The following is a 19,003-nucleotide window of genomic DNA, read 5'->3' as shown; positions in this document are numbered from 1 at the left end:
TCTTTAATAGCTTCTTAATATTCTAAAATGGAAATAGGATTCAGTCATCATATCGCACATCAGCAATTTTAATCAAAAATAGTACAAAAACATTTAACAGGAACATTTGGTTAATGTAACTTGTTTATATTCCCAAATACCCTGCTTATCAGATAAGTGAGATGTTTAAAACAGCAGGAGCCTATTTTTGCTTTGTTCTCTGAGAGGTAGTTGGAGTAGAAGATGACATATTCATTTCTGATGGCGCACAGCGTGCAGGTCATGGAGGTTGTTAGGGGCAGTAGGTTTCTGTCAGTGAGACTATTCATTGTGCTCTTTGGGGAAACTGATTGAGGATATCCTCCAAACAATTGCTGTGGATGTTGAAATTGGTTCAAAAGTTTTCCAAGGTATATTCTTCCTCCCATCCATCTCCGAGATTCAGGAGGCTCCAAGCAGCGAACAATTGTATTTATTGGGTCCAAGCTCATTCTTCATGTCTAGTTAAAATGTAGACTTGCATGCTTCCTTACATCTAGGATACATTTTCCTATGTGATGTCACAACTTAATATATGTTGCTTTGTGTGTGGGGATTTGTCGGTGTCGAGTGGACAGTTATCGCTTAAAAATCTCTACACAAGCACACTACCTTTAATTACTCTGTGGTGACACAGAGGGTCAAAGGGAAGTGCACAGTAGAGTTTGATTATATGTCACAAAAGAGAATGGGAATTTATTTACCCAGGAAAAATCTGTTTTACTTATCTAGTAAGGGTTAGATATATAAATATTTAGGGAGCATGATTCTTTTAAAAGCAAAGGAGTCATCAAACAAAGCCAAAAAAGAGAAAACACAATAGCATATGAAATCTTTAGGGACCATTACAGGCATCAGGTTACTGCGGAAGTCAGCCTCTTTCCTCCTTCAGAGCTTTCTGTGCAGATATGTTGTTGCATTATTTTGACAGGGGAGAAATCAGGCCACAAATTAGTCACCTTTCACCTCTAAATCAAGGACCACCGCCCTAAGGCTGAGACAGAGCACCAGGAGCAGCAGCCAAACTCGGAGCAATCAGAGGCCTGCCCCGCTGGACTGATATTGTCTGTACTAATGTCTTGGGTCATTCCACCACTTCCTCCCACTTGCATGTTGGGAGGAAAACAATAGTCTAGAGAGTGTGCGTTGTGAGAGCACAGTGTGTCAACACCGTTGCCCATATAAAACACACACACCCACACACTCTTTTAGACTAATATAGCACTCAAATTTTGGTGTATCATGGATTTCCCTCACTTCCCAATTAAATGTATCATAAAGACATTACACCTCTGTTCAATGACCGTCGTTCACTGTTTAGATGGCCTCTTTTATTCCTCTCTCAAACTGGGTGACTCATGCTATGGACTCTCAACTCTGTGGCCCTCTGCCCACAGAGGTCTGAGACATCTTCCAGAAGTGTGACATTATTTTCGAGAGATTTGATTGGCCAGTGATTGAGATTTCAGACCTTTTGATCTCTAATCTGGAACAGGTTAGGTTTGCAGCATAAATTACAATATCGATGTAGCCCAGTAAGAAGTGAAGCACCGTCATAGTACAGAAAATCCCAAGAGATATCTGAATAAGGTGAAATCTGTTTACAGCTCTGTTTTCATCAGATTTTGTTTTGGTTTTACATGAACAACAATATGGGGACGAGAACCCAGAATGCCTTTTGATTTCCAAGCTCTTTAGGTCTGTAGATTATGTGTTATTACCTTTTTGGAGGATTTTATGTTGCCTATGCCTTGATTAATGCATTGAGTAATTTCACAAAAGCTCACTATCTGCAAAGCTAAAGGCCTATTCAAATGGATACCAACACGGGATAATAAATTGTGACAATTTGCTTAATCATCTCAGGGATTTTGATGACAGTGGAAACACAGCATCAGATGAAGCAACATATTAGTGCTCAGACATTCTAGTCCCTAAAACTAGAAATTCGGTAGCTTTTGTTCCAACTATGTTTTATTTTGTGCTCTTTAAAACTAACATGATAAAAGTACATCTTTAATAAGTACACTAGAGCATAAGAAGATACCTTAGTATAGCTGTTCATATAGTCTAATGTTATGGCACACAGATACTGTATATTGCTATGTCTGGCCTATTCACTTGTTATTTGGCTGCTGCAAAGGATTAGGTTGCTCCCTGTTCTCCCACTCCACCCATCCATGGAAAACAATCATCAAAATCAGAGGCAGCCGATCCAAGACCGCTGTCCCTTGAAAGGGCCCACAGTCCGTGTCCAGTCGTTATCTTCTCTGACAGACTGGCTGGTAGGGAACCAACTTCAGGGTTAGTGAGGGGGCGGAAGGTATCTCTAATGTCAAACAGTTGAGCTACAGCACCATAAGGGTCTGTTTAGGGCTAAATGTGGTGGAGGGAAACAGTATCGCAATCTTAGCCCTTCCTATATGCCCCATGGTATCTCCCACTAATGCTTACCAGATGGAGCTGAAGATGGGGAAAGTGCTGCTGATGACTGACAGAATAATTTATGTTCAGATGGAATTTTATACAGTCATATACAGGGATATCACTAACTTTAATGAGAAACCACACGAGTCAGAGGTGGTTGCTTCATACTTTCCATCATGTGTCCTGTATCTAAAAGTTATCAACTGACTAATGCACAGGCTCTTGTGTGCAGGCTTACACTACTGTTGGTCGCAGTCACAATTCTACAGCTTTTGTTTTAGTAATGAAAAATCCTAATTCTGTGACATATCTCTGACTGAAATGTTTTCATCAAACTCATTTTAATATTAGACAAAGACAACCCAAGTAAATACAATATGGGGCTTGGGTGGGTGCCATTCTGTGCTTCAGGGGTGTGCCTGGTTCCCTGGTTGTTCCTGCTGGTGTGCTTTCTGGATCTGTTCACTGTCCCTGGACTCTTGTGGTGCTAATGGGTCCTCTTCCGGGCTGACCATGCTGCCTGGGACGTGCTGTCTAGACTCTAAACTAGTTGTCACCTACCTGCATGTTTGTGACTCAGCAGTGTTCACTACAGTTTGGTCTTCACTCTTGGTTGTGGCCACTGGGAGTTTCTGGTCACATGTGGATTTTCATCACTGTTCTGTGTTCTGATGTTTGGACTCTGGTAACCTTGATCCAAGTGGGGGTGTGATTCCAACATAAATCACCAGACTTCCTGTTGTTGTTTCTGCTTGTTTCTTCATCTGTGCTCTGTGTTCTGTTTCTGAGTTTCATTGTGGTGCATTTATCCGTCATAGATGTGAAATAGACATCAGGTATAGGATACTGGGGAAGATGACATGCATATGTTCACATATTTTTAAGAACTAATGATGTGACAGAGGACCTGCATCTGATGGTACATATGACATGTCAGTTGGCTTCTTGTTTCAGGGCACTTGTAAGCACTTTCCTTACTCCTTGATTTATTAGTAAGGTGTAGAAATACATTTAGAAATATACGTGAATGTTTCCCTTTCTGTTTAACTGTGACCATAACTATTCAAGTCTGTTATTGTTGCTTGTTTTGGGTCAGTAAATTTGTCACAGCTATCAAAACCAATTAAGTAACTGGTTATATAGTACTGATTGTGTGTGCCATAAATATCATGCTAGCTGACAGTTTACAGTAAGTTCACTGTACAGTTGTTGACTGATTTTCACTGTCTTTTTGGAGACATTCCCATCCAGGAATTAAAATAAGCATCAGATGAGTGTAACAGGCCATCTGGGCCCCGACTGATGTCAAAACTGGCAGTGACCCAGGGCCTCGGGCCCCACAGGGAGGGTGTCAGTAAGGTCGAGCACTGGAGCTTTTTTTCCCCTTCCTGTGCTTCTATGACATCTTCCTGTCAGGGGGAACAAAGGCCGCTGGGAGCCATTTATCGAGCTCCACAGAGCTCTACAGTTATCAGATAAGCTCACACAGCAGCTTCTAATTAGGTTTTAGCACTGACTGGTGGAGAGAAATGGAGGGTTGGGATGCTTTATGCAAGTGTGCAGTTATTTGTGCTGCCCCCAAGGACTGCAATAACTTTCTTTCAGAGGGGTGTACCTCCAAACATCACTTCGAGACTTAGAGGATTCAGTTTAGTCATATAATAAATCAAGATTAACTTTGAGTTCTACTATATGCACTACTATATGTGGGAATGAAAACTTAAAAAAATGCTGTCTACATGCAAGAATGCTACATGTGGTGTCATAAGGGGACCAAGGGCATGTGGTCAGAAATATAAACCAGACAAAACCACTTGAAAACTAGTTAAAAATTCAGATTATAGACAAATCTCCTGTTTTCACAGATTAGGATTGTTAAGATTGTCTACAGTAACAATCTGCTGGCAACATTTAGCATTCTTGCACAAGATGCAACTGTGAGACAAATTGCAGTTTACTCATACAGACATTGTTTTTAGATTATTTAGCGCAAAATAAAGAACTCAGGGAATGTTGGAGCAAAACAAACCACAGCACTGTTAGGAATTCATTTTTCAAAACTTAAAAATGTGAAAAAGCGTTTAGTTTAGGCTATATTTGAAAAATATAGCCTTGATTTGTAATTAGAAGCAAATGGCATTGCAATTTAGACTCTCCAAATATCCCAAATCCACTACACTGCAAGTCTATAAGTTAGCAACAAACCAAATACTGTAAATGGTATTTCTGGTATAGCACAGTCTTTCTATGCTGAAAGTGTTTCGGCCTTAGTATCATGGGAATAAACAAGCCTACATAGATTTGTATAGATCTTACTATTGTTTAATTAGAACCTAGAACAAACAACACAAAAACCACAACAAATGTGTTTCAGACCCTAAAAAATTCTTACAATCTTCATTTTTGGTTATTATTAAGCTAATCTTAATTGTTATTCTAGCTGACATTTTAAAAAGCTCTAAAAATGTTCCCGAGTCTGACTCGTATTAAACAGGAACTCTTTGTGGCTGCACTGATATAACACAATCATTATAGAACAGCCACGGCGATCAAGATGTACGAATTGTACAAGATATATTAGCTTGGCACAAAAGCCTAGAAGGATTCATCATATAACTACTGCAAAAGCAAAACTGTTGTTTTTACATACTGATTTTGTACAAAACAACAAGGATCTAACAGTGAGGTGACTTTAAATTACTTTTGGAATGAGCCAGACTATTTGTTTCCTTTTCACTGTCAGATGCTTCGTTTACAGACTGTTGTGTTTATTAAACTTCTACTGTAGCTCTAAGCAAGAACACAAGTACAGTTAGGTCCATATATATCTGGACACTGACACAAGTTTAGCTTTTGTACCTGTTTACTGAAACATATTCCAGTTATAGTTATATAATGGACATAATGTGTATCCACATTCAAACTGGATGAAGGGTTTAGGAGTTTCAGCTCCTAAACCCTTCATCCAGGGGTTTTGCTCCCTCTTTTTAAGGGGAGCAAAAGTAATTGGACGCTTGACTCAAAACAGTTATTTCATGGACAGGTGTGGGCAATTTCTTTGTTATGTCATTATCAGGTAAGCATTTAAAAGGCTTGGAGTTGGTTTGAGTTGTGGTGCTTGCATTTGGAAGGTTTTGCTGTGAACAGACAACATGCGGTCAAAGGAGCTCACCATGCAGGTGAAACAAGTCATCCTTAAGTTGTGAAAACAGCAAAAAAAAACATCTGAGAAATTGGTACAATATTAGGAGTGGCAAAATCTGCAGTTTGGTACATCCTGAGAAAGAAAGAAAGCACTGGTGAACAGTGGTAGATGATCACAGAACAGTTTCCACGGTGATGAGAAACCCCTACAGCCAACCAAGTGAGCAACAGTCTCCAGGAGGGTTAGGCGTATCGACATTCAAGTGTACTGTAAAGAAAAGACTGCATAAACGTAAATACAGAGAGTTCACTGCAAGCCACTCATAAGCCTCAAGAATTTGCTAAGACAGTGTCATATGACGGTGTTTCATAATATAGATGGACAATGACCCAAACAAACAGCCAAATCAACCCAGGAGTTTATTAAAGCAAAGAAGTGGAATATTCTTGAATGGCCAAGTCACCTGATCTTAGCCCAACAGAGCATTTCACTTGCTGAAGACTAAACTTCAGACACAAAGGCTCACAAACAGACAGCAACTGAAAGCCGCTGCAGTAACAGCCTTAAAGCATTAAAAAGGAGGAAGCCCAACATCTGAGTTCATACATGAGTTCAAGACTTCAGGCTGTCATTGCCAGCAAAGGGTTTTCATACAAGTGTTAGAAATGAACATTTTATTTTCAGTTATTCAATCTGTCCTGTTGCTTTTGAGCATCTGAAATTAAGGGATTGTTTCCAGATTGCTTTGGTTCCTCACATTTTTACGCAATTTTTTCAACCCATTGAATAAAAGCTGCAGGTCTGCATTTCAACTCCATCTGAGTTTTTTCATTTCAAATTCATTGTGGTGATGTAGGGAACAACAATTAGAAAAAAGTTCTCTCTGTTTAAATATTTATGGACCTAACTGTAAGAATATTTACCAAACAAAAAAAGAACAATCTAATCTTTTAACATACATACAAACTAATCTGCTTGCAGACTTGCAGATTGAGTACCATAATCCATCACAGTGGACACTTTTATTCTCACGACATTGTCTGAGGTTACACAGTTATACTATGCAGATTTTTCCAGTCAATATGCCGGCATTTATCCTTCAACCCTGTAAAAAGGTGTACTCCCATCAGCCTCTTCATGTGGCCAGAGCGCTGCTCTTCTGATGTAATCCACAACATTAACATTCAGCAGCAGCTGTGTTTGTCTGCACACAGGGTGGTAGGTGATATTAGCCGTGACTGATAAACACCACATGTGAATCCCAACTAAAATGATATACTACCAAAGTGGAGTTATGCACAGATCAGTCCTTAGATTTCTTTATTTGTGTAGACCCTGCCTCCAAATTTGCAAAACTGTGAATGGAGCATAGGTCATGTAAACAAATTAGGCCTTTTTTTCTCATAGGAGACTACAAACGTTTATGAAGAAACTTGAAGCTCTACCACCAAAATTCAATCTTTGTCTCTTCTTCTAGTCCATGGATAAACTTGTGCAGTTCTTGATATTTCCATCAAGAAGTGATGGAAATATCAAGAACTGCCTTGGTGGGCCTTGAATGGAATTTCATGGTTATCACTACGAGCGCATCTAAAAAGCTTTTTTTTCTTCTTCTGGTCTGTTTGTATGCAATTTTTATTTATTAAAAAAAAGTTGCCAAAGAGAAACAAAGGACAACAATGTAAATGTGACATGCAATTAAACCACTTCTGATGAAATGAGTTGATCATGGATTCTTGCATGATAACCAGTTAGCCTTTTTCTGCTTTGGGCTCTATTGTATTGGCTGGGGGCCTGAATGAACAAAACTATAAAGACGTTACCACTACAGGTCTGTAACAAGTAGAGAAATGTTGACATTGTTTATTTATTTATTGCTTAAACTCAGTTTATTTACTTACATTGAGTGAACCTACCCAGGAAACAAATTGTAAGCTTTGTTCAGCTTTGTTATAGACCAACCTATTTCAAAATATGGCAAATATTGTGTCACAAAAACAGTTTCTGTGCATCACCAATAAAAAAAAAACCTTTAACAGGCCATGCAAAGGGGACCTTTAATGATCTCATCACATGCTTATTGCTATGTTGGCAGAAAAATGCAAGAGAGCCATGCCTATGTAAAAATAAATTTAATCTCAAAGTAGATAAAAACATGTAGATAAAACCATTGCCTCTCAGATATCTTCTCTGACACTCCAGAAACTATTCAGGTGCATAGATCTATTTGAGAGAAAAGCTTCACACAAACATCTTGAGGACCAGCACCAAAGTGTTTGTGAATGTTCATTAGACCAGACCAAACCATTGTTTTTGTTTGTTTGTTTGTTTTCTTTTGTTTTTAATCACAAATAGGAATGACATCAGTAACATTTGTGCATGATAAAACCCATATTTGTAAATTGGAACCAGTAAAAAACACTGATGATATGTTTTATTGCTCCGTGCAATAATCAATCAGTCAATTAGCTTGACAGGTAATAGTGGTATAACAGATGACATGTAATCATGTATTCTGATATATCTTTAAATTATCCCAAATTATATTTAAAAACTGTGCAATTATACTAACATTTTCATGGATTACTTGACATTTTTATTATGTTCTTTATGATATTTCCAGGAACTTAAGACTACTTTGGATGGACTACTCTTTGAATCAGCAGCATCTTTTTCTACTCAATAGTTAAAGCACTGGTTATTATCATCAGTGTGGTAAGGCTCAACAGTTTCATTGTAAGTGCAATTTGATATGAGTCACTGTAAATGCTGAGTATGCAAAGTGAATTGTACTTGTACTGAAAATGTTTAAAGTACAAAACAAAGTACTCTTGGACACAGAGTTCTAGGATGTTACAGATTTAAAGTATTCTCCATTTTTTGTTTTGTTTTGGTTCATAGCTTCCAACTATTAGTAATCATACTTTAGGTGAGTGATCCAAAGTGCTGTACATAAGTGTAACCCCATCATGGATCTAGGGTTAGTATGGATTTCTGTTCCCCTAACATGTAAGATCTGTTCATCTAATGTATGTATGTAAGTAACCTTCTTAGTGCTGCTCACTTTGTATGTCACAATGTTATAATTTCAGATTATTTATCCACTATACCCCAAACAGTAACAATTTGTGTACTGGATTTCTGGCAACTGCTGGAGACATACAGGTAGTTCACTTGGCAATCCTCCTGTCTCACTAAATAACCAGACAAAGCTTCACAAAGTAAGAGGACTGCTGTAGTGCTGAGATGCTTCAAGTCTCTAGGAATATCTGCTGGGAGGAAGAAAAAAAATCCCACACTGCTCCAGTTTAGACACTTTCATCGTCGACTTAGCTGTCTCACACTGTTTCCATGCATTTTCACACAGTCTCGTCTGTCCTTCACCTGTGAACAAAGATGAATAATCACCTTCAGTTTCAGTACCGTCATCATCTCTGCGCACCCATGGAAAGTAACTCATTGCACTCAGGATCGTTGCAATTACACAGTTGTGATATGACACTTATAAATGATTAGATTTTTCACAAACACGGTTGTCAGTGTAAAAATGCGTTATATGCTTTACACTAAAGTCTCTAAATTAATCTCTCAAATTATTTGCAAAATAACAGAATTTAAAAAAATCACTCATTAGAATTCATTAAAGCACATTGTCAGGTCTACACTACCTGAAAACAATATTCAACAATTAATATACTGGGGTTTTTTACTAGCTATTTTTTAAGCTGTGCTTACCAATCTGACCAAAGCTCTTTTCTGAATTTGTCATTTTCGTATTTCCTCATCTGTCGATAAAAGCGGACACGTCGTAAGTTCTAAGTGCACATGTCTTCTGAAGTGTTTGTTTATCAGAAAGTCCAGCACGGTGTGTATCCATCGTGTATGTTTCTCATAAATATTGGAACCTTTTGGAATTAGCAACGCCCATAATTGCATCCTTCCTTATGTCCTGCAGCAGGAATGGTGCAGGAATTGTAAATAGATTTTCACCCCGAATAGAAGCTGTATTCCACAGAACGCGGATTTAGTGAGACTGGTTTTAATAATATAAGCTATACGTGTGCGCATCGGTCGAGGCAGAAAGTATAGAACATAATAAATGTAGTGTCGTGTATGCTGGTGAGCTGAGAATCTTCTGAGTATGTTACCCCTTTGCGCTGGTTGCTGAGGCAGAATGTGCAGATAGTCCGGGGCTGTTTGCCCTGCCCACCCCCCTTCACTTCTCTGTACACAGCACTCAGGCACGGCTGTTCGCCCTCTCTTCCGTCTCCTACCACCAGCACGTTGGCCAGGTGAGAAATATAGCTGGATGCCAGGCGCAGCGTCTCGATTTTGGAGAGTTTTCTGTCCACCGGCTCGGTGGGGATGAGCGTCCGCAGCGCCGTGAAGGCTGTGTTGACGTTCTGGGTCCGGTGTCTCTCTCTGGCGTTGGCAACGTTCCGCTGTCCGACTACAACTCCACCGGACTCCCGCCCGTACCCCTGATCGGTGCTGCCGTCACTCTCGCTGCGGTTCCCTTCCTCGTCGTCCGACATCAAGGTTAGGTCCGCGGGGTAAGAGAAAGGGTGCGTGGAGACGGGTCTCAGCATAGTGAAAGCCATTACTCAAAGGCAGGCGGGGAAATCAATCCCTTATATTCAAGTGGAAAACAGCGGCATGGAGACAAGAGTCGTGCGTAAAAGTTGCAGTAGCTCCAAGCCAACAGACTTCCCCAATACGTTCTGACACCCTCCTCCTGTGTGATAGTCAGCGTGACAGGCAGGGCTCTTATACAGTATACAGTAGTCTGCCAGCTTTACGTGAGGGGTGGAGCAGATGCAGACACTTCCATTTCCCCAAATGTTCGTTCTTAAAGTCTGGTGTTCATTTGATGATATGTGTAACACAAATGGACGCGTCACATGGAGAGTGTAGAGCAAAAAGGCACAAAAGAAGATGACAAATCTCGATTGTGCCGATCGTTAAAATAAAAACAAATCTGATCTGGTCTTTATCTGTCTGCTACTGGAGATTAGGGTCGTTTTAGACCGTATGGTACGTTGTTTGAAATAACACTGAGCAAAGATGTAAATTAGTCAATATAACAATATCTCAGCAAGCCACAACATGAAACAGCTGGTTACACAAATGCCCTGAGCCTTAAGTATCATTCTGAATGTCTCCCTTCTGCTATACACAGGTCATGTGACATGACACTGTCTGCGAGTTAAATAAATAAATACATGTATCATTATCTGCGAACCATTTGAAGGTTAAATGGGGGAAAATACACCCCACTCAAAAACATGAGGACAGGGCTGTGCTTTTTCAGTATTTTTGATGATATTCAAGATTCTTTGATGATTTTTAGAACATATGAGATCCTCAAATAATGTTCACTGTATGGTCGTTTCTATAAACCTCAGGTAGTTAAACAGTTTTCTTGTAAACAAAGGTTCTTTTTTAGTAGCAGTAGAGTCCAAAAAGGTGTCGTACATAAAGTCCACAATATTTGTCACATTTAAGTGAAAGTTATTAATAATAACACAATAGCATCATTAACAGATAAAACGAATGCAGTCACAATGTCAGTTTGAAACACCTATCAATGCAGTGCACAAACTGCACTTTCCACATTGCCCATAAAACAAAATGAACAACTTTGAGCTTTATAAGTTAAATGAAGGGAGGATACACTAGTAACAGACTTCTCTCATCATTAGACTCAATGAGCAACAACAATTAAGCAGCTGAACAGTCATAATATTGCATTATTACAATCATACAGGGGCGGAAACATTTAATTTACCATTTAAATGCATTTATTTAATTGACAAATTAAATAAATGTATCTATAACTTGTAACAAAGGATTTGAATGTTAGTACATTGCTGCTTCATATAAATAAAGAAGCTGAATTTATGTTTTATGGTTGACAGTAAACAGTCTGTACAGACTTTAGAGGACCATTGTAGAGGTATTCTCCACCACTATCATCCAAGGCACCATGAGAATGGTTGTCTTTTAGAAATACAACTGTCTGAAATTACCTGTGACTGGTGACACGGTGTAAATGCAGTTATATATAGCTAGCGAACATCTCATCAGCTCAGCACTTTGGAATTTCCTCTTAAATTTTGAACTTCCTTTCAAGTTCTTTGTCTCTTCAGCCAAAGTTGCTCCAGCTTGTCTAATTTCGTTTAGGTGTAGAAATCCCATGAGGCCAGCAATTACAAGAGGATGTGAAATAAACAACAAAGCTTTCACATAACGACAACTTTTAAGTGTTTTAATGTATTTTGATTGACTGTTGATCAGCTGATCAGCGCAAGAAACCACTGAAACATTTTTACAAGAATGGCAGAAACTCATTGTCTTCATAAGAACTGATGTATAACATGCATCCATATCACCTGTGTTCTCTCAGATTTTAAAAACAACACAGTCAGCACAATTGCTGGCTCATGTCCTTAGAGCGCCAATGTGATTAGTGGCTCTACAGTTGTCCTATTAAAGTTTGACTAATGGGTTAAGTGTTGTGGGTAAATAAACACTCAGCAGATGCTGGAGGTGATCAAGCCTGAACCTTTCCCCAAATGGTTTCCAGATTGACTGGTGCTGTTAGGATTTAAGTAAGCAGGGAGGGGTTGACTGAGTGTCATCAAAGGGCCTGTTTTTACAAACACAATCCCCCAAGACATCAAACCTGGACACTGCAAGTCCTGACCCCCGGGGGCCCCCAGCTCAGCTGCACCAACAATACCACGACCTACACGGAACCTGGTCCCACTCATAAAGCGGGACACCACAGTGTTTTACCATGCTCTGCCAGCCGGCAACACGACCCCACTGCATTTTCTCTCCTTTCACAGTCTGGAACCATAAATTCTTCACCCCACCTGCCCCCAAACCCCTCACCTCCTACATCAACTTAAAGGAATGCCATTAAATGTCTGTTGAGGTGATTAAGGTTGCAAAGCTAGTAGGTTGGATGTGTGTCAGGAAAGATGCGAAAAGTGTAGTTAGTAACAGCTTCTTTTAGGTAAGGCAGGTATTACAGGATAATCCGACCGATGTGACATTATCTATATAAATGATCTGCTTTCCTGGCTGATTATTAATATTCAGTTTTTAATAATGGCATTAATTAGAGTGAATTCATCATTCTGCTGTTCTGTGTGTTAGTTAGGTAGTGGGTGAGCGACCTGGATGTCACTCTGAAAACAAAAGTTCTATCATGAATTGAATACCTTGATGGTCCTCACGCCACCTTTCCCAATTTACTATTTTTGTTTGTCCAGACAGGTTTCAGTAGATACAACTTTTGAGTTTTTATGGAGTTGTTTTTGTGCTAGAACCTGGTTGTTTGAGCTGTTAGTAGACTCTGTTTTAAAACTAACTTTAGTTAGTTTGCTACCTAGTTTTTAGCTAGTGGGGACTGGATGAAAGCACTCATGCAAGTTGCTCCAAAAGCATCATAACCTATTCATGTTGTTGCTTTTATAGTTTAGGGTTAGTCATGTGTTCTTTACATGGAAATCACTGTGCAGGCCCTAAGAAGCAATCTGAAGAGTCTCAGAAGGTCTGATTTTTGCAGTTGTGTTACCGTCTATTGATTAATGACACCTGCTGAACATTCCTGCACATGGTACCTTACCTACCCTAAAAGTATGTGTGAATAAGCTGTTTTTCCATTGTCAGCACTTATTTTGTATAGAATAGAGAGCTTATGAAGCTCAGCATTGACAGCTTTCAACACCCACAGCACACAGCCTTTTTACTATTCTCATAGCACCTTCAGGTGAAAATAGTTCAACTTTTGGAAAAATACTGCACGTTACACATGTCACTTCCATCTGCATTTCCAACACAAAACCTGCTGCATATGGATGTAGAGCCTAATTATGAAGCTTTTGTCTGTGCTGATAAACCCATCATCAGCTAGCACTTGTCTACAGAAAGGTTTTAGCCCTTTTTCAAAGTCTTGGTTTAGCAGCAAGTTTAAACTGTTGTTCCATGCTAGCTAGAGAAGGCAAAAAAAAACTCTATTGCTAAATCCAAAACATGTCCACCAAAAAATCTTTCCAGTACAAACAGCAACAGAGCAAAAACAGGTAGAGTGAATAAGTGGATCTAAACACAAATGATAAAAGCTGAAAATCACACTTGGTCTGGGTTTTCTCTAACAGAGTCAAGTGTAATTGAATTAAGCTTTAAATCAAATTTCTGTTTTCATTTGCATTTTACACACGATCACAGCGTTCTGCAGTTCTTCAGGTTGTATTTTGACCACTTTAATTCCACTCTACTTTAAGAGAGTGGAATTAAATAGAAATATCTTATGATTCCTTTAGTTCTACTGTCATGGAGCTTTTTCCCACATTAATAACATCACCATACCAGACAAGAAATATTCAGTGATGCTTTAAGAATTGATGTCAACATTCTGAAATGGTATGACATGATGAATGAAAAAGACATACTTAAGCACTTATTTGTCAGTTTCTTGTGTTTTTATCAAACAAAGGAAGCAAGCATTATACCTTGACTGTTCCCATCATAAATATACACCAACAGGAAAGTGTTATTTCATTTTAAATATAGTTTACACATTTAAATAAAAATAAAAGCAATTCAGGTTTTCCAAGCAGTAAATTCCCTTTTTGCTATACCTCCTGGTGTATAAAGTGGAGTGACGAGAGAACAAGATCTGTCGGCATTAACGCTGTGGTGTCTCCTGTGAGGGAATCTGCTGGGAAAAACTGCAGTCAGATACCTTGACTCATCGGAAACAGCTGCACTGGAGGGAGAAGAGCCTGCTCAGCCAGCTGCAACCTGCTGCAAAGGGACATTTATGTGTGCTTGTGCTTTTGTATGCATGTGTTTGTGCTTTATTAAAGGGAATACAGCAGAGACTGGTAGGGGTGGCAGAAGGTTAAGAGTATGGAGGAGCCGCAGCAACAGCTTTTACTGGAGTTTAATGTTCATGAAAAGAGCATCTCCAGTGTCTTTATAAAGAACTACTGTGAACCTGGAAGAGCTCCAAAGCAATAACAGTGATCTTCTGAAGTCATTGTTCTAATAATGTTGCATTTGCACAGAAACCAAATGTCTGTCTTGTCTCTCACATATCAACAATCATCAGAACTGCCCAAATTGTGTTGGGTTTTTTTTTTTTCTTTTGATGTGAAAACGTAGAGCAGCTGCTTGTAACACACAATATTGAACTAAATTTCATCTTTAACATGATAGAACCAATGTGAGTAGCAGTACACTAAAATCAATATTTTGTCATAAATCAAAAGAAATATCAAGTTTTGATCATTGTACTTTAACTTAACATTTCAATTGTTATCTTTATTTTCTTTTGTGTCGTATGTACAGAATAATTATGTAAGTGCAAATTTTCCCTTAAATAGCTGACTTTGAAATATATGCAGATAATTAAACCTGAGAATAACCTCAAATAAATTGCAAGTCCACAAAGTTTGAACTGTCTGCTATGAGTTCAAAATGGAAAAGGAAACCTTAATATTTTTTGGCAAACATGCTCACAGACATATGATTTTCCACCACACTAAGTGTTCTTCCCGTACTGTCACTTTGCTTGCATCCAAAGACCCAGCGCTCAATACAAACCACTGATGTAAAGGATTGCTCTGTTTTTAAATTCCTATTTGAAATTTGAAACGAGTGTTAAAACGGAGACCGAGGTTGCAAAAGCAATTAAATATTTTTAGACTTTTTAGAATATGGCTGCCATTTAAGACTGGCTGCAGATTGCTTTATGCACTTTTCAGTTTTCAGTTTTTGCATAAACTGCTCGTTCACAAGCAAAATCTACAACACTCAATGATGACATATTGAACAAATAAAGTTTTGGCTAAGCAATGACTTCACATCATTGCCACGCTCCTAAAAAAATGAACACTGTACATTTTGACAGATTCTAAAGTTCATTTCTGAACACTTGGATCTGATGTTGTGGTTTCGCTTAGAGTTTCAGGCTTACAAACACACAGAGCATCTAGGCAGAACTGTAAGGTCCCTGCTTTGTAAACCATCACCTGGGCAAGCACCATTTTCTATTTGGGTGATCAACATGTAAAATTCCTTACAGCAGAACTCAAATTGGATCCTGACTGGTAACATTTGGAACTTAAAGCAAAACAGTGTTTAAAAAGGGATCAATCCTGCAGACAAGAACGATCTACTACTTCTGCTCTTATGGTAATTCTGTGGTTTACTACTAGTGTCTACAGTTCAGTCAGAAACAGGGAGAAACCTTTTTAGTCAAATAATGCAACAGCTCTCTTCTAGTGCTATGAGATCTCCGTTTTTGGTGTGCTATATAATAACACTGACCCCCTGCAAATAACAAACAGGTCTCTGGGAATGTGGATGTTAACAGCTTAAAGAATTCTGTATTCTTTATCACCACAGTACTGACTAATGTAGCTGTTGAAACCATCAGTTAATCCAGACAGTGACTATGTAATACATTCATCATCCAGCTGTCTCCTTGGATAAAATAGTCAGCACTTCTCATGCGAACAAAGGCTACTGTAAACCCTCTCTCCCAGTATGGAAGCAACAGGATTATCTTTCATTTGACCTTTGGTGTGACCTCCAGATAAGACACAGGCCATCCTCCTCCAACGACTCCACTTTCACACTCACATTTCCCCTCTTTTCTCTCTGATTATCTTACATGCCTCATGACAGTTTAAGCAAGCAAGACAGGTGTGGAGGTGAAGTCAGTAAAAGTTCAACAAATATAAGCAGATGCATTTTGCTCACCTCTTGTTTTGAAGATGACATCATTGTTAGAAATTGGTCCCGAGTTCCAGTACCGTAAAGAAGTAGTTTTTCCTTGAACTTGAGAGTAGAAGAACTAGGAGTGTCATCATTTCCCACGGGATCCCTCAAGGATCCTAAATAGGCAGAACATCAAATCAACCCCTTGCCATACAGGAATTTGACTCACACGCAGTGATTCTTGTGGAGAATCTCACTGCTGGCTGCAATACCATGCTGAGCTCCAGCCCAGCTGGTTTCCTCCAAAGCCACTTGGGACCTCTGAGCAAAGGCTTGCACGGGTCACCAGAGTTTATCGCACCAGAGTGATCTAAAAGTTGGCTATTAAACCTTGTCTTACAGTACATGATGTAAGTGATATGGCTTCAGATCTGACAAAGGGGGCTATAAAAAGAGCTGTTTTGGCCTTGAGGTCAGTCACCTGCTCAGGACACAGTGGTCATATCTTCCATGTTGATTGGCAAGCAGTTCTGACCTGCAGTGGTGCTCTACTCCTTTGTCTGCAGTGGAATGCATTCTTATGTTTACCAACATGTACTGCACATAGTCTTGTTCCGAGACTAAAAAACAAAACTACAGGGCAATGTACTTGCATTTATAGAGCACTTTTCTTACTGACCATATAAAAGCTTTAGATTTTCACCACACAACACTTCACTCAGTACACTTCATCTAGCTCTTATCAGCCACTTTTAAACCACACAAATTAACCTAAAGTGCTTATCTTTGAACTGTGGGGGGACAAGCTATACACAAATGGGGTCAGGGTTTTAACCAGGAGCTTTCTTTTTGCAAGTAAACAGTGCTCACCACTGTACACCATGACTCACAGTTAAATGAGAAATATTTTTATTTTGCTAGATTTGTTTGCAGTGAGTTTTTCCATTGTGTCAATCATTTTGCTTTCTATATAAATAAGGCCAGCAAGCCATCCAAATCCAAACATTCAAAATGTCATGAAGCCGAGAAGGGAAATCTTTCAGTGTGAAAGGAAATATTTTTCACACATGGGCGTTTTTACCGTGGCCATCATGTAAGATTCATTATTTTGCCCGTCGTGGCTTATAAATGACAAATTATAGAGCAAAATTCTTCTTTTTTTTTCAGTTTTAAATTTGGAATTGGAATTTTGAAATTTTGTTGCTTTATAAATTCACCGGTTGATATAGATGTCTATATGGGTATGTGGTCTGTGTTTAAACATGTATACATAAATAACTTGAATATGCGTTTTAAATGGTAGCCATCAGGTCTCATAATAGCCATCTCGAGTCTGTGGTCTACTGAGATACATACTTGCATTTCCCTTGGGAAGTTGGCGGCCCCAGGACAGCTCTGTCTCGTCTAAACCAAGAGCCCAGTTCTCACGACACCTGACCCAGAGCACATCCTGTGACCATACTGCAGTGTTTTGCTGTATGATCTATGAAGGAAGGGTAAATAGTACACATCATCATGGGCACTTCTGACAAACATTGTTCATTCCTGAATGTAGCTCTTAATCCTCATGATAACCATACAGGCCTAACACTTCCATCAGTGTGGAGGCCAGCATGTGGCTGTGTAGTGTTTATGTGTTTTTCCTCCCTCTGCTGGTCATTAGAAGAAGAACAACTCTGAAATTGTCCTTTTCTTTTTAGGTTTATGTATGCAGTCTCTCAGGGATCACATCATCTAAGGACATAAGCCACAAAGATCCGACTAAACCAGCAGCAGATGTTCAGACCAAGAAATTATCAACCTGTGTGAGTCGATCAGAGACAGCAGAATAAATGCGAGTGGTTGGAAGACAAGACATATTTCTGTTACTTATTTCTGTATTCTTTATAAAATGTGACATGAACAAATTTTTAAAGTGCAAAATCACTTCTTAGTTCAACTGAAACTCTGAGATATTCCTTATGTAATGTGTCAAAAGGGTCCACATGAAAAATAACTGGATCTATTTGTCAGGAAGTTTAGAATTAGAATTAGGAAACATAAATGTCAGGATTACAGTTCCATTTCTAATGGTCAACAAATAAATCTGTTTACCAGTGCCAGGTAAAGAGTAAGTATTATTTATTATTACACTTAAACATGCTTATTTATGTTTTACATGGCTTTTATTTTAGCTAAATTTATTTCTTTTCTTTTCTTTTAATTTTTTTTTTCGGGGGGGGGGTCTTTTCAGCACCGTAGCAAGGCTGACAAAGAGTAGAGGCTCTGTTGAACAAAACATTCCTTTAATTTTGACCTGTAATGACTTTTAACCATTAGAAAGAAATACTCACAAACAATCAATATATAGCTACTTTCTGTACCACTGATATCTCTTTCAACTCTTTGTCTCAGAGTTAAATTCAGTGAAAGAGCCTTCAACGTGTTCATTAGACCCCATTCCTATAAGTCTCCTCAAAGATGTCCTATCATTAGTTAATCAGACTTAATTAATCATTAATCTATCTCTATTACTGGGCTACTTACCACAGGTGGCAGTAGTTTTAAAACATTACTTTTAAAAAAGCCATCACTTGATCCAGCTGCAGGTATTGCAGGTACTGCGCAGCAGTGGTTTGAGTCATATCTATCTAATAGACTCCAATTTGTTCATGTAAATGGGGAGTCTTCTTAACA

At 38.9% G+C, this 19,003-nt stretch overlaps 1 protein-coding gene across 1 annotated transcript; it reads right to left on the bottom strand.

The window, feature by feature from the left end:
• Positions 1-7,984: 7,984 nt before the first annotated feature.
• Positions 7,985-10,547, bottom strand: LOC309707502 (transcription factor 15-like). The gene is made up of 2 exons (XM_082534877.1): positions 9,739-10,547; positions 7,985-8,974 (listed from the first exon to the last, which is right to left on the bottom strand). The coding sequence occupies exons 1-2, from the start codon at positions 10,189-10,191 to the stop codon at positions 8,909-8,911; spliced, it is 519 nt and encodes a 172-aa protein (XP_082391003.1). The 5' UTR covers positions 10,192-10,547; the 3' UTR covers positions 7,985-8,908.
• Positions 10,548-19,003: the final 8,456 nt, after the last annotated feature.

This window comes from Aulonocara stuartgranti (genome assembly GCF_965226115.1).
Source record: "Aulonocara stuartgranti genome assembly, chromosome: 5".
Taxonomy (NCBI): Eukaryota; Metazoa; Chordata; class Actinopteri; order Cichliformes; family Cichlidae; genus Aulonocara; species Aulonocara stuartgranti.
The sequence above is the reverse complement of the archived record's forward strand: the minus strand, read 5'-3'. Positions and strand labels throughout refer to the sequence as shown.

Bases quoted from the DNA above. Each gene is read 5' to 3' on its own strand.
- LOC309707502 (XM_082534877.1), bottom strand. From the start codon at position 10,191: ATGGCTTTCACTATGCTGAGACCCGTCTCCACGCACCCTTTCTCTTAC. The intron at 8,975-9,738 runs GTAACATACTCA...CTTTGTTCACAG, and splicing joins TCAGCAACCAGCGCAAAGGG to GTGAAGGACAGACGAGACTG.